The sequence below is a fragment of the Clavelina lepadiformis genome, chromosome 8 (genome assembly GCF_947623445.1).
Source record: "Clavelina lepadiformis chromosome 8, kaClaLepa1.1, whole genome shotgun sequence".
In the NCBI taxonomy this organism is placed as follows: domain Eukaryota; kingdom Metazoa; phylum Chordata; class Ascidiacea; order Aplousobranchia; family Clavelinidae; genus Clavelina; species Clavelina lepadiformis.
The window spans coordinates 346,485-359,719 of record NC_135247.1 but is presented as its reverse complement, the minus strand read 5'-3'; the positions used below and the strand labels follow the sequence as shown (position 1 = coordinate 359,719).

The window sequence follows — 13,235 nt, the reverse complement described above, 5'->3', positions numbered from 1 at the left end:
TCCGAAGCAGGCTCAAATTTTTATTCAAATATTAAAACGAAAGACTCCCCTAACATAGAAATCATACACTAAGTAATATCAATAAAGAAGGTTCAGAAAGTGAGATATGAAAAGTTGTCCGAGTTTCACAAAACTTGCGATGAAAAGCTTTTAAAACCACACCCAGCAAGCCAAATATGAAAGTTCCAAACATCACAAACAGCTAAACACACAGTAAGAAGATCTCACACAAACATCATTTGAAACACGAATGGCTATAGTTAACTTTAAGGTCATTCAATTGTAATAATCAATCATTGTTCTTAGCTTAAAAATGTCTTGAAACTTTCCCATTAAGCACAACTCATAGCTGAAGTTTGTGTACAATTAAAATCAGCCCCCTGATGGTTTCCGAGTTCAAGAGAAGATTACCAGTTTATTTACTGTTTAGTGTTTATCAGTTTTTTACAACTCTTGTTCTTAATTTTTTTCTAAAACTGCTTTCAGCTGATTTGAGAAATCGTCCTCAATGTTGTCGTCGTCCCATTTCTCTTCCCAGAAGATCTCTGGCTCTTTATCGCCCCCGCTCCACTCCTCCGCAGGGAACTCCTCAAACTCGTCGTCTTCCTCCAACAAGCCGAGATCACTTCCTTTCTTTGGTTCACTCTCCTTCTGTCCGCTCATTTTGACCAATCAAGTGAGTGCTTCTTTTAATCAAAATTAATTCCTATTTTCAAAAATCTAAAGATTTTGTTTCAATTAATACCGATCCGTTACTACGCAGTATTGCATTTATTTTTGTATATTTTGCACAGCGGTTCAGCTTAGAGCCTCAAACCTATATATAGGGTCGGGTAGCCAGTCTACAAAAGTACCCAGTGTCCAAATTTTACCAAAAATCACTATTTTAATATTGAATTTTGATCCAGTTTTATTAAGTTTTTGCAGATAGTAAGCGAGATTCCCTTTCAATCTGTAAACCAAATTTCAAGTCTCTATGAACAATACTTTGTAAGTTCCATCGTGTTTTCAAACCTAAAACAAAATTTCGATGTCCAGCGCAAAAACAATAATATCTCACGAAAGGAACAAGTCAGAGCGATATTTTTTGCACACTTGCGCATTAATTCCTCCTACATTAATATGTTTCTTTAAAATTTCGCGGAGCTACCTTTTCTGTAAGTTTCTTTTTTAACTACTTTCCTTGGCTTGGGCCTGAATTTTGTGCCAGAACCAGTGAATGAAAAAAGATGAACTGTGGCAAAATGCATTGTTCTCGATAGCAAATTAACATTACTCGTTGTCTATGGAAAAGTAGGCTATTATGGCGAAGGTTGGCGCTGTTATGTTACGTTGTTCAGTTGCTGACTCCTGTCTCAGAAGGCTGCTGCTTCAGTTGTCTGTTAGCTTCGCTCATATATTGAAAGAAAAAAACACGACCTTCTTAGTTCAACGCTTTTATCGAACTGCTGTCCTGTGCGGAAGCAGCGTAGAAAAGAATGGGATGGAAAAACGGACGCGCAGTGTGGAAATTACCATGTGCGGGGAGTATTCTGAGGGCGTCAACCAACGAAGCACCCAACGGCCGCTACACTACAATACAGGGTATGTTAAAAAATATTTCAATATCGATTTAAAGCACATATTTATTAAAATAAAATGTTTAACAAGCAAATTTCCTCCCTGCTATTATTAACCATTGCATTCAAGTCTGCATTGCAGGTTCTTTCGCTGCCCCACGCCAAGCAATTGTACTTTTTTAATAATTTCTGTAATTTATTCAATTTTCGATTGACAAAATAAATTCTCTCTCTCCGAAATATTTGAGACGATATGCCCATGTGGTGATGGCAATCTTTTCTATTTAGAATGAATCTTAGCTGTTAGTATGGAAACAGGTAGGGAAAACATGCTCCTTTAGTCAGCTTGCACGTACCATTGGTTTTTAATTATGTCGAATTTGGTTTGGACGTGATTCTTTGTTTGGTTTATTTAAAGTATCCCACAACTTCCCGTCATACCGATCGTTTTCAAGTTTGCGCATCGTTCTGACCTGGATGTCCGTGAGGTCTTTTCGCTGCCCCACACCAATCAATTGTGTTAAATTGTATTGTACTTTAATTTTTACTTTGAAGGGTGAAATAAATTCTCTCTCTCATAGACCGAGTCTTCAATAAACAAAAACAGTGGCAGAAACACTTCGTTTAGTTTACCTGACATTTTCCAGTGATGTTTCAAGAAAAGCTTTGCAAAATAAAGCTGAATTTATTAATATAAAATCGGTCAAAAATGTAACATTAAAAACATCAGCTATCTATGTTTACAAAACCCACTAATCACAAAACGGCAAACTCAGTACACCACTAAAAAGTTACAATTACTTGAAAATGTTTTGGTTAAATGACGCATAGTGTGTTAAAAACTGTGTTTACCACAATGACAACACTGTAAAAAATCTTTTCTAATTATAAGTCAGTGAGACAATTGAGACTAATAGTTAGTCTTCCAACGAAAAGTATGGCTTATAGTTAGTCTCAATTGTCTCACTGACTTATAATTAGAAAAGATTTTTTACAGTGAATGCATATTAAGCCAGCTAGCTAACCACTTAACCATGCAGCTAGGCTTGCAGCCGGCAAACCGACTGAAAAGTACGGCATTTTTGGGGAGAAATTTTGCCTGCAGAAATGCAAATTTTGGCCGGATTGCGTGCATTGAAGCCTTAATTATTTCTTTATTTATTATAAATCGGCGTGAAGATAAAGTTTGGCGTGCACGCTGAATCTAGTGCGTGAAGCTGCCACGGTATCGACTAGAATGGTCGGTCAGAATGGCAAACGCTATTTATATAAGCACATGTTAAAGCCACATACATTTTTATAGAGTACAAAATTTGGCTACAGCACCTATTTCAGTATTTTACCAGCTCGCTTAACTTTCAGGCTTTGTCGTTAAGTTCCCTGCGCACATTTGCTTCATCACACTTATTTCTCATAAAGATCGTATAATGTTTTTATCCTGAGAAGTTTAATAATTACCTTGTTTGCATTTGTTGCCGATGCATTTAATAACCATTAAGTTTGACTTAAAATATATTTTCATGAAAATAATGTTATAAAAAATAAGCAATTTTATACAAGCAACTGTCTTATATGCTTACATACTAGTGCTAGCCACTAAAAACGAGAATGTAATTTAGATAAATAGTTTTTAGGTTTAATTAGGGTTACCATTGCTGAGTAGGTAAAATTTGGGAAGAACTTCGACTACGATTTCGGTATGAATCAAAAATTGAAATGCTGAATGTTAGGGCTACTCTTTTGAAACTGATTATGCGCAGTAACTGAAGCTATAACTTTTATGAGGAAGTTTCAAGTTTATTTTTCATGACACATAGTAATTAAGTAAAACATAAAACACGTTAAAAAAACATAAAAGCAAGAGTACGTGTCTGGATTCGCAGCTAAGTGACGGCAAGGTCTTCAACTTCAGCTTCGGCTTCGGCTCGCCAACCGGGGCGACTGCGTCAGGAAAAAAACAAAAATTAACAAGCTACAACTAAATTCGGGATTTATATCAGTTTTTAATCTTTTTTTCGGGACGCAGATTTTACCAACGAAGTTCAGGACGCGTCGCAACCTTTGCCGTTTGATAGCCGTGAACTTTCGTCGTAATAGCGCCACTACACGGTTTGCTTATTACACGGTTTACATATTGCACGCTTGAGTGTTTTTGAGCATATTTCTTGTTCTGTTGTAGTATGACGTATGTATGACATCATAGGCTACTTTTTGCTCCCCACAGTAAATGGCGAAAAACAAACGATCCTATACGAAACAGTTTGAGCAAGTTGAGATTTAATCACAATTTAATGTAAAACGATTTTATTTTTCATTTTTCATTTATCAATACTTGCTGCATTGTCGTTTGATTTTACCATAGCAAATAACCTACTTTACACAAGATAGCAGTTTATGTAGGGGTGGCGAACTAAATTAGTGCGGGGATATAGAAATTTATGTGGCCTTGGCCAAACTAAAATTTGTATTTAGTTGTGGGTAAAGTGATTAATTAATTCAGCAAAACGCGATCATGTGGAAACTATCTGATTTACAGCAACAGATAAATCTGCGTATTTCAATGATAGTGGTTTATGACAGTACATCTGCAACCATGTTGTTTCAGCCACGTCATGCTTAACACCATTTGCCTTTGTTGATTTTACAAAACTATTTTGCTTGAATAAAATGCGCCAACTTTTAGGTTCAGATTTCCACCTGACAATATTGTAAAATAAAGACCAAGTTAGGAAAAGAAATGTCATCAAAATCCACGTTAGACGTCACGTCACAACAATCTGACACTTTTCAAACAACAAGTAGGTTTGTTTGTACATTTGCCACTAGGAGGGACACGCGCTAACGCAATTCGCCCAAATTGCCATTTCGTGCAATGTGATATCTATGACTGAGCGAGTGCTGCGTCAAAACAACGTTTTAGCACTTATATGTCACCATTGATTAGAGCAAATCTTCACATGAAAATGGCAAAAATGGTCATTCTTAGTTCATTGCTTCCACAGCAATAAAGCAGAAATATTTGTGGGATTTCATGTGGAACGAGCTTTGTTGTAATCGCCCGAGGGCCTTGTAGAGCAATTGCAGCTCACAGCTTTGGTCACGAATCGCGGTAATGTTCATGTTTCAAGAGGGAAATTGAGGGGGTTGTCCGATTTATAGAATTTACTACTTTCAAGATTTTTTGTTTCAAAAACCTTGAAAATGTCAGCATGACTTGAAAAATCTTCAAGATTTTACGATTTCAAGATTTATTTTAACCAAAATCTTAAACAAAACAAGTTATCTATGAAGAAGTTAGACAGGCATGTACTGACATATTCAACGCTAAGAGATGTCTAATGTACTAAAACTAAAGTATGCTCTGAGATTGTTCCTGGGAATTCTTATTTTGATTATAATGCGCTTCAGTTCAAATTACATGAGACATAAAACCTACAAAAGCCGGTAAGTTTGTGTTCGGTGATTATTATACAGAATAACTTTTATATTTCGGTCAACTTCTCATTATTTCATTGAAAGAAAAAGCGAAATGCTGATTATATTTCCAGGTTTGCAAAGGGAAGCATTGGCACGTCAACTGCGTCACATCCGGATGTGACAACGTCATCCAAAGGCAATAAATCTTCACCAGGTGGCGTGATTCTATTGGCTAAAACAAGATCGGGTTCAAGTTTCGTCGGAGAAATTTTTAATCGCAAACCCGGAATCTCCTATTTCTATGAACCCCTGTTCCCCTTCGGGATTTGTCCCCGAAATGAAAGTAATTCAGCTGAGCAATATTTTCCAAGCGTACTTCGCCTTAACTTCACCCAGGCTTGGCAGAGCTACCTCCGTGGGGAGAAGTTGTCCAAACGCCACGATGATGGGGGGTAAGTGACGACATAATCAGGTTTTGTTACATCACTGTTAATGCTCCGAGCATCATAGCAGTAAAAGAATGACATTCGATCCGGGTGATTCCTTGTTGCAGATGCATCAGCAGGAAAATTTGCTTTCCGGATTGTTTGAAATGCAGCCAGTTTTTGTCACGTGACAGCGACATTTGCCGCACGCCCGTGGGCAATCATGCGTGTCCAAAAGAAATTGACCTGGAGAAATTATCGGAAATTGTGGCGGAAAGTGAACTGATGGCGTTTAAGGTTCTTGCCAACAGCTGACATTATAGACTTGTTTAAATAACCTGCATAATGAAAAATCCAAAACTTCAACTAGAAAACTCCGCATTTTAATGTACAGGTTGTTTACTTGTGCGACATCTCGTGGATACAACCATTGCTGGACAACCCGGAGCTGGATTTGAAAATTGTCCATTTGGTCCGAGACCCGCGAGCTATGTTCAATTCTAAATTACAATACCACCAGAAGTACAGTGATGCCGCAACCAACCTGTCCAACCTGTCGTATACTTACAGCGTCAGCATCAACCGACTCTGCCAGCACATGACTCATCTGGTTAAGTACAGCGATCTACACCTCATCCACTCTAGCATGTATATGAGAGTAAGGTTTGAGGAATTTGCTGTGGACCCGATCAGATGGACCGAAAAAATCTACAAGTTTGTTGACATTAAAATGGATGAGAGTATCGTACAGTGGTTGAAGAAGGCGACGTCAGAGACAAATTCAAATTCTGAATCTTTCTCCACGACCAGGAATTCGAAAGATGTCGTAACGCGTTGGATGAAGCAACTGCCTTGGAAATACGTCACTCAGTTGCAGCGCGAATGCGATTACGTCATGAAGAGCCTCGGTTATATAATGTTTGACGATGAACGCTCCATGAGAAATTATGCTTTATCAAGTAATCATTTTTAATTATTTAAAAAATTGACAAGCAAAGTTTTCCAATTGTATACCAAATGATTAGAAAATGTTTTGAGATCTACTTGTGGCCAGTCTTAAGTTTTATTGAATCCACTAAGTGTCGCACAAGGTTGTATCTTGCGCCAGACCTGGGTTGGTTTAAGGCAGAACATCGCATCAATCTTGTTGCCATTGGTACCAGAGACAGACCATTGGTGTTTAAGTTTTCTCTGACTCGGGTGACGCAACTACAGATGCACTCATGCGTGTGAACGCTTCAGACCCTGAAGCAGTCATCGCATCATTTTAAACAAATATGGCTGCAATGTTTCTGTAATGTGCCGGAAATTTCAGTGAAACTTTATATTTTGCATTCCACCGAAGTTCTTACGTCACCATACTGACCCGACCTCACTTCTGTTTGACACATGCCCAAACAAGTTTTAAAACACACAGTTGTCAAAAATGACGTAGCGGGGGCAGACCGGGCTTCTTCGGATCCGGCCGGGCATAGCAAAGTTTAAGTTGTTACGATGGAAATGTCGGCGTTGCCTGCTCATGGACGCACAAGACGGAGATTGTAAGTAACACAAAAATTTATGCGCTTCTTGAATTTGACGCCTTCATCGCTGTCAGATGGAACATTTCGTTCCATAAACGCGCACTTATGTCGTCACAAAGAAAAGCTTGTGGGGTAGTGGTTTTGGAAGGGAAGTTATGACAAGAAAATGAACCGCTTTTTTACGTATCATAACAGATTTGATTGACAGCCTTCAACTGGAAAAGAAAATTCTTGATTTAAGTCAAGAAAATAAAAACAATGACGTTATAATTGTCAAAATAGTGACGCAACAAATGAATTGTAGTGAACTGGCAACGGTTCGTTGCAAAAGCGCGTTGACAAGCCCTCCATTAGGGGGAGGGGGGGGGGGGCTGCAAACAGGAGTCATCTTCGTTCGGCTTTCTATTTCTGGAAACAAGGTAATGCTCTTTTCTCACTTCGAAGCAAATATGACGTCATAAGACAAGTCATTATGACAAAGGCCACTTGTTAAAACCATCGGAGTTGCAGTTTTGTAATTTTAGAAGCCGAAATGCTTTCGACCAGATGCGATGAAAGGATTTTTAAAAAGCTCTCAGACTTAAGTTGTCACAATTTTGCCGCTTTCCAAACTAACAATGCGCCTTCATTGTGAGATCTCAAAGAGTGCAGCAACGTCATCAAGGAGACGCTGCTTCAAGGCGGATTGCATTATCCGTATAAAGTTACGCTGTTGAAGGCGCTTATCCCCAGCCTAATTGGTTAAACGACACCGGCTAATTAACCCCTCTACTCAACCGATGTGAGAATCGCGTATTGATATTACGTCATCACACTTCGAGATATGAGCGATTCACCAAACAGAATAAAAGTTGCTTTGTTCTTGAACTTGTATTTAAATTTGTTCTGGAACTCGTGCTTGTTAGAACAGCGCAAACCCACGAGACCACCTCTTGTGCGTGACGTAACACCGACATAGATTTAATGACATCAATTAAATCGGATTAACTCGTATATAGCGGAAACATCGCGCGGATATGGCCTGGTTTAGAACAACCACATTCTCTGCCACGACACCCCGTGGACGATCCTCGCCCACCGATTTTAGCGTGATGACGTCAGTGGCAACCTGTAAATATTTTTTTGCGCACAGAAGAACGATTGTTGAGCGCTGCAGCTTATAAGGGAGGGTCCCCCAGAGATGATGTCAGAGTGAAAGCGTCGTCGTGAGATCTAGATCATTCCAGAGACATCTCATTGTTTGAGATATTATTCGAGGTTGTTTGCAAGTTTGAATTTTCGAAAAAATATTTCGCTTTGTTTTACTCTGAATGAATTTTCAATAATTTGTAGATTTTAAGGTAAAAATTACTGAAATTATTTGCAACGAGAAAATGTTTCGCCGAAGTTTATTTTGTCTCTTTTGGGCGATATTACTTGGACTCAGCAAACAAGTATGAACTTATCGGTTTGTTACAATTGACGTGGTTGGAAATGATTTAATTATGACGTCACTTTTAGGCGATCTCGCTGTGTCCGTACCAGTGCGATTGCAGGGAGGAGCCGAGCAGCTGTCCAGCCGGGGTCAGCCTAGTCATGGACGGCTGCAACTGCTGCAAGGTTTGCGCCAAACAACTCGCCCAACAATGCAACGGCGATGACGCAATATGTGACGTACACAGGAACTTATTCTGCGACCATTCCGCGTCCAGAAGCGGCGACATCGGAATTTGTAGAGGTGAGTGGACCTTGTGACGTCATAACATATGATGTTGTGTATTTCTGCGAAATTTAACTTGAGAAGATTTTCTTCAAAATTTTCAACAACATTTTCTCTCTGCAGCGCGCACCGGAAGACCATGTAACCATGGCAACGTTCGTATTTCAAGCGGTTCAATGTTCGAACCGTCGTGCAAGACCAGATGTTGGTGCATGGATGGGGCCATAGGGTGCGTCCCCCTGTGCCCCCACGAAACCCAGCTCCCCAGGCCGGATCGCTGCCCCAACGCAAGACTACAACCTGTAACCGGACAATGCTGCGACCAATGGGCGTGCGACACGTCATCGGGAAGACAAACTCTTCCGTTGGAACATTTTTGGAGTGATTATGTCAGCGAAAACGTGATGACGTCGAACTCACAGGGAAATTCGCTTGTTGCGTCATCAGCTGGTCTGGTGTCGATTGGTAAGAACAGCGCTATTGATGACGTCATATACGACTCGGATGGAGGAGCGGATGGTGATGAAATATTTGATCATCAGAACGGATATGACGCAAGAGATGAATATGATTACGTCACCTACGACCAGGGTTGGAGCGGAAGCAACTTAGTTCCGGGCGAGGGTGAGCAGAAAAAAAACCATTTTAAACCTATTTTAACCCCAACACCAAGGAATTCTCGGTAAAAAGAATCCCAACTAAATTATTTGGCAATTTCTTAAATTTCATTTTATACTTTTGTTCAAACTCTTAAAATTATGTTATATTTAAGATTTACCGAAAAGTTTCTATTTTTAACCAAATACCTCTTGTATTGGAAGGGGGGGGGGGGGGTATTCCGGTGTTGCTTCATCGCCGGGGCGTTGAAATTCGTTCCGGCGCGATAGACACGAACGTGAACGTTTTCAGAGCAAATATAACTCGTGCCTTGTAGATCTGACTCACTAATCATCGGCTTATTATGACACAACAACCTATGACCTCATAAGCGCGATACGAGAATCGCAAACAAGTCAAGGTTCGTGATAGTTCGGGCGCGGTAGAAGTTGTGTTCGTGATAGAATTTACGCGATTCGTATCGAGAAGAATCAGCGTCAAAGTTATTGATAAATATTTCCAACGTAACCGAGTCAAAATCTGTGAAATTTTACAAATTCTTGAAAATCTTTTTGCTTTTTCTGAATTTATTCCGATTTTCTGCAAATGTTCGTTCGATGTTTCCGCGTCAGAGTTGGTGCCAATCAACCGGAGCTGATAAGAAATCATAAAAATGTTAATTAGCGAGGAAATGTTGGTCTGGGCTTTATATAGCGCGTAGAAGGCGCAGCATAGGCTACTATGACGGCACAATCTGATTTTATCGGAATCCCGAAAATTTTTCTCTAATTGGTTTTTGACACAAACACGATTGAGAGTTGTTCGGTTGATTTTATCGACGATTCGAAAACTATTTTAAGTCTGTTGTCCGCCCACGACGTCAGTTTAAACTTCATGAAAGTTCATGAAACTGACTCCATCTGTTTCGTCACAAACGACTTATTGTGATGTAGAGTGTCAATTATTTCTTTTGGATTTTGCAGTGACCCGGGATGAAAATTTGTCGAGTCACGTCGAATGTGAGAGTCAGGCTTCGGAGTGGAGCCCGTGCTCGAAGTCATGCGGGTTGGGAGTCTCGACCAGAGTCACGAACATGAACCGGGGGTGTGAGTTAAAGAGAGAGTCACGACTCTGCCTGGTGCGACCCTGCACGCAGCGAGTCACTTCAAAGGTAACTCCGCTCAAACATGACTCTGACCTCGATGAGTCGCGCTCTCATGCGGTTTACGACTCGACGTCGATAAATTTTACTGGAACTTTTTCACTTTTTTGTTCCAGTTCGGACGCAAATGCGTGAAGCAGAGACGTGCTCGACGCAAGAGCAAGTTGACTTACGCCGGATGCGTCAGTCTGAAAAGTTTCAAACCGAAATATTGTGGATCATGTCATGAGGCCGACAGGTACTTCCTCTCATCCATTCTAGCGCATGACACTTTCATCGTTCTTTGTTGTATTTAAAATCAGGTTCTGATAATAAACACAAAATACTCGTATTATCGAAACATTGTGATGTAATAACGTGTATTATTGATGCAGATGCTGCACTCCAAGGTCAACCAGGACGACCCGGATATCGTTTGAGTGCCCGGACGGACAGATCTTGCTAAAAAACTTTATGCTCATTCGCAATTGTCACTGCCACAGAAGGTGCAACAGCGCTCCACGTGGTTCACAGCACAGACCGAGACAATATTTTCACTTGCCAGTTGAAACTAAGTAAACGATTATGACGAAACAATCCACTGCAAAATGCGTAGCTTTGCACATAAGTGACAACATCTTCCTTCGTTTGCATGAAAGCAACTTCAAGATTCGCTTCCATATTTATTTATTTCATCTTATTTATGCCGCTGTATTTTCGCCAATTTTGTATTAAAAATTACAAAATATCTGTTTGACAATAATGGCCAAAGTCTTCATCAGACTACGCGAAGCAAAATAGACGCGTTCGCAGCCGGAATGTCCATGCCAGGAAAGTGACGTCAACGTCGTCCTCTCTCTGTGACGTCAACTTGCGAACAAGCTAAAAGTTGAGGCACAAATATTTCTCGAACTAAAAATTTGAACAGAGCAAACAAAAGAAAGATTGCCAGGCCCCGTTTTCAATTATAGCGCTTGAGGCTTCTCGTTCTATGGCGGTCTTTGTGCCCAATCAGATTGCTGGAAAATTATTCTGGAAACCCTCAATTTACGAATTAACTCAATCGCTTATATTGACCGAGAAACTATGTAACAATGCCATTTGTCAGCGCATAATGCAGGAGAGCGAGTGGGTTTGGATCGGGGTTGGATCTGCTCTGATTGTGATGGTTGTCATAGCAACGTTGATTGTGTGCAGGCTGCTCTACGTCATAAAGCCTGGAAGGTGAGTCAGAAATCTTGGAAAATATCAACTTGACCTTGATGTTGATCGTTCTTGGCAGAATCTCATTTTTGAAATATGTCGTGAGAAGAAAGCGCATTAACAACGTCACAATGATGCTGAAAATGGAGATAAACGATAACGTCACAAACGCCACTTCTGTTGAGTCACAAAGCAACCAGCAGCAGATAAGGGACCAGCATTACGCGTATGACGAGGGAGATCATACGATGGTATTAGATGCACGAATCGCGAAATAGCGATCGCGTGGTTGTTAGAGTAGACGCTTTATATGGAAATATTCGCTGTCAGCGTCGCGCGTTTAAAAAGCTGCAACCTTCTTCACAGGCAGAGCAACGTGGAGACGACTTAATGCACTATTACCACAACTCTTTGTCGCCACCTTCCAGGCATAAAAAGCGCTTGAGGTAAACCACTAGGTTACAGCATAACGAATTACCAGTAAAATATTATTACCATTACAATGATCTATGTTACTAGATTAGAAGAAAGCCAGCCCATAAGAAGCGTTTCCAGGATCTTGTGGGAGGATTTGACCGTGATAGCGACCGAAGAAAGAATTTTTAAATCCAAGGTGGTCTCAGTTCGCCAGGTTACAAGTAAAAATATGTTTAACACGAGTCCTTTCATATCTGCAGAGCTTCCAAGAGAAGGAACACATTCCATCACTAAAAGATTGTGAGAACAAAAAGTATTTTATGACGTCACAAAAGTTTCATCAGTTGAGATGGGGGAAGAACCCGGTGAAGGTGTTTTTATTCGCGAAGGTGGTGGCGGGTTACTTCACGGTCAACAGCTATGGACGAATTTCAAAGGTGAGCTTTGGTCTCGGTGAATTACAAGATGAACGTTTTACCACGCAACGAGATGAGTGACAACAGAACGATTACGTCACGATGATGTCACTGATACAGGTGAATGACTGGCGTCACGTGAGCGGGAAGGACCTGCGCTACCGCGAGAGGGCGATCTTCGAACTAGCGTGCCAAGACCAACTCCAGATCGAGGTCATGACCTGATGACGGTGACGTAACACCAGAGACAAGCTTGGAGAATGGAGGACTATATCGTTTGAACGCGCCGATCCACCGTCCTCCAGTGACGTCATTGCTCAACTCAAATCTGTGCAAAAGTTTTCTCAAGTAAAGAAGAAATAAAAAGAGAAATTAAAGGTTTTGTGGAAACTTGAAAAGTCTTATAACCCGGGTGAGAGGGTTCGCTTCAACCTCGCGATGACGAAGCTGGCAGGACTGGATGACTTCGGAAATCTTTCGCGTTTGCCTCCACAACCGTATTAAGATAAACTAAGCCACGTGACATGACTCATAATGAAGCAAACAGTAGAAATGCACAATTACACTTATGACGTCAAAATCAGCACTACACGTTTCCAATATTAGAAATCAACTTTCAGTTTATTGACTGGTTCGTTCTAGAATAAGCAAGCAAGTGTTTTGCTTCGTTTGCATTAAATCGCGTCGCGTCATCTATGTGTTGATTTGTGACGTCACAGTGCCTGTGCGTAGTTAGTCATGAGGTTATTTCCTCTGCAAACGAGGGAGCGCATCGGAAGTGGTTCCAGCGTAACTATCAGTTTCAATAGAAATGCCCAGACCAGCAGCTATGCACAGG

The 13,235-nt window shown here is 40.6% G+C and overlaps 3 protein-coding genes across 7 annotated transcripts; all 3 read left to right on the top strand.

Annotated features, from left to right (window-relative positions):
* The first annotated feature begins 4,663 nt into the window (after positions 1-4,663).
* LOC143469344 (carbohydrate sulfotransferase 1-like) lies at positions 4,664-6,440 on the top strand. Its single transcript, XM_076967010.1, has 4 exons — positions 4,664-5,003; positions 5,108-5,428; positions 5,530-5,698; positions 5,796-6,440. The coding sequence occupies exons 1-4, from the start codon at positions 4,891-4,893 to the stop codon at positions 6,372-6,374; spliced, it is 1,182 nt and encodes a 393-aa protein (XP_076823125.1). The 5' UTR covers positions 4,664-4,890; the 3' UTR covers positions 6,375-6,440.
* On the top strand, positions 6,223-11,111 carry LOC143469343 (CCN family member 1-like). 5 transcript variants are annotated; one of them, XM_076967006.1, is made up of 7 exons: positions 6,624-6,942; positions 8,057-8,357; positions 8,425-8,641; positions 8,747-9,247; positions 10,204-10,391; positions 10,499-10,620; positions 10,757-11,111. In XM_076967006.1, the coding sequence occupies exons 2-7, from the start codon at positions 8,298-8,300 to the stop codon at positions 10,938-10,940; spliced, it is 1,272 nt and encodes a 423-aa protein (XP_076823121.1). In that variant the 5' UTR covers positions 6,624-6,942; positions 8,057-8,297; the 3' UTR covers positions 10,941-11,111. The 5 variants fall into 5 exon arrangements, with proteins under 5 accessions (XP_076823122.1, XP_076823121.1, XP_076823120.1 ...); XM_076967007.1 differs by lacking the exons at positions 6,624-6,942; positions 8,057-8,357 and adding an exon at positions 6,223-6,360; XM_076967005.1 differs by having other exon boundaries at positions 6,624-8,357.
* Positions 11,112-11,298: 187 nt separating this feature from the next.
* On the top strand, positions 11,299-13,057 carry LOC143469309 (uncharacterized). The gene is made up of 6 exons (XM_076966966.1): positions 11,299-11,585; positions 11,644-11,815; positions 11,931-12,010; positions 12,084-12,177; positions 12,242-12,418; positions 12,518-13,057. Exons 1-6 carry the CDS (start codon positions 11,353-11,355, stop codon positions 12,620-12,622), a joined length of 861 nt encoding a protein of 286 aa, XP_076823081.1. The 5' UTR covers positions 11,299-11,352; the 3' UTR covers positions 12,623-13,057.
* The last annotated feature ends 178 nt before the right edge of the window (positions 13,058-13,235 follow it).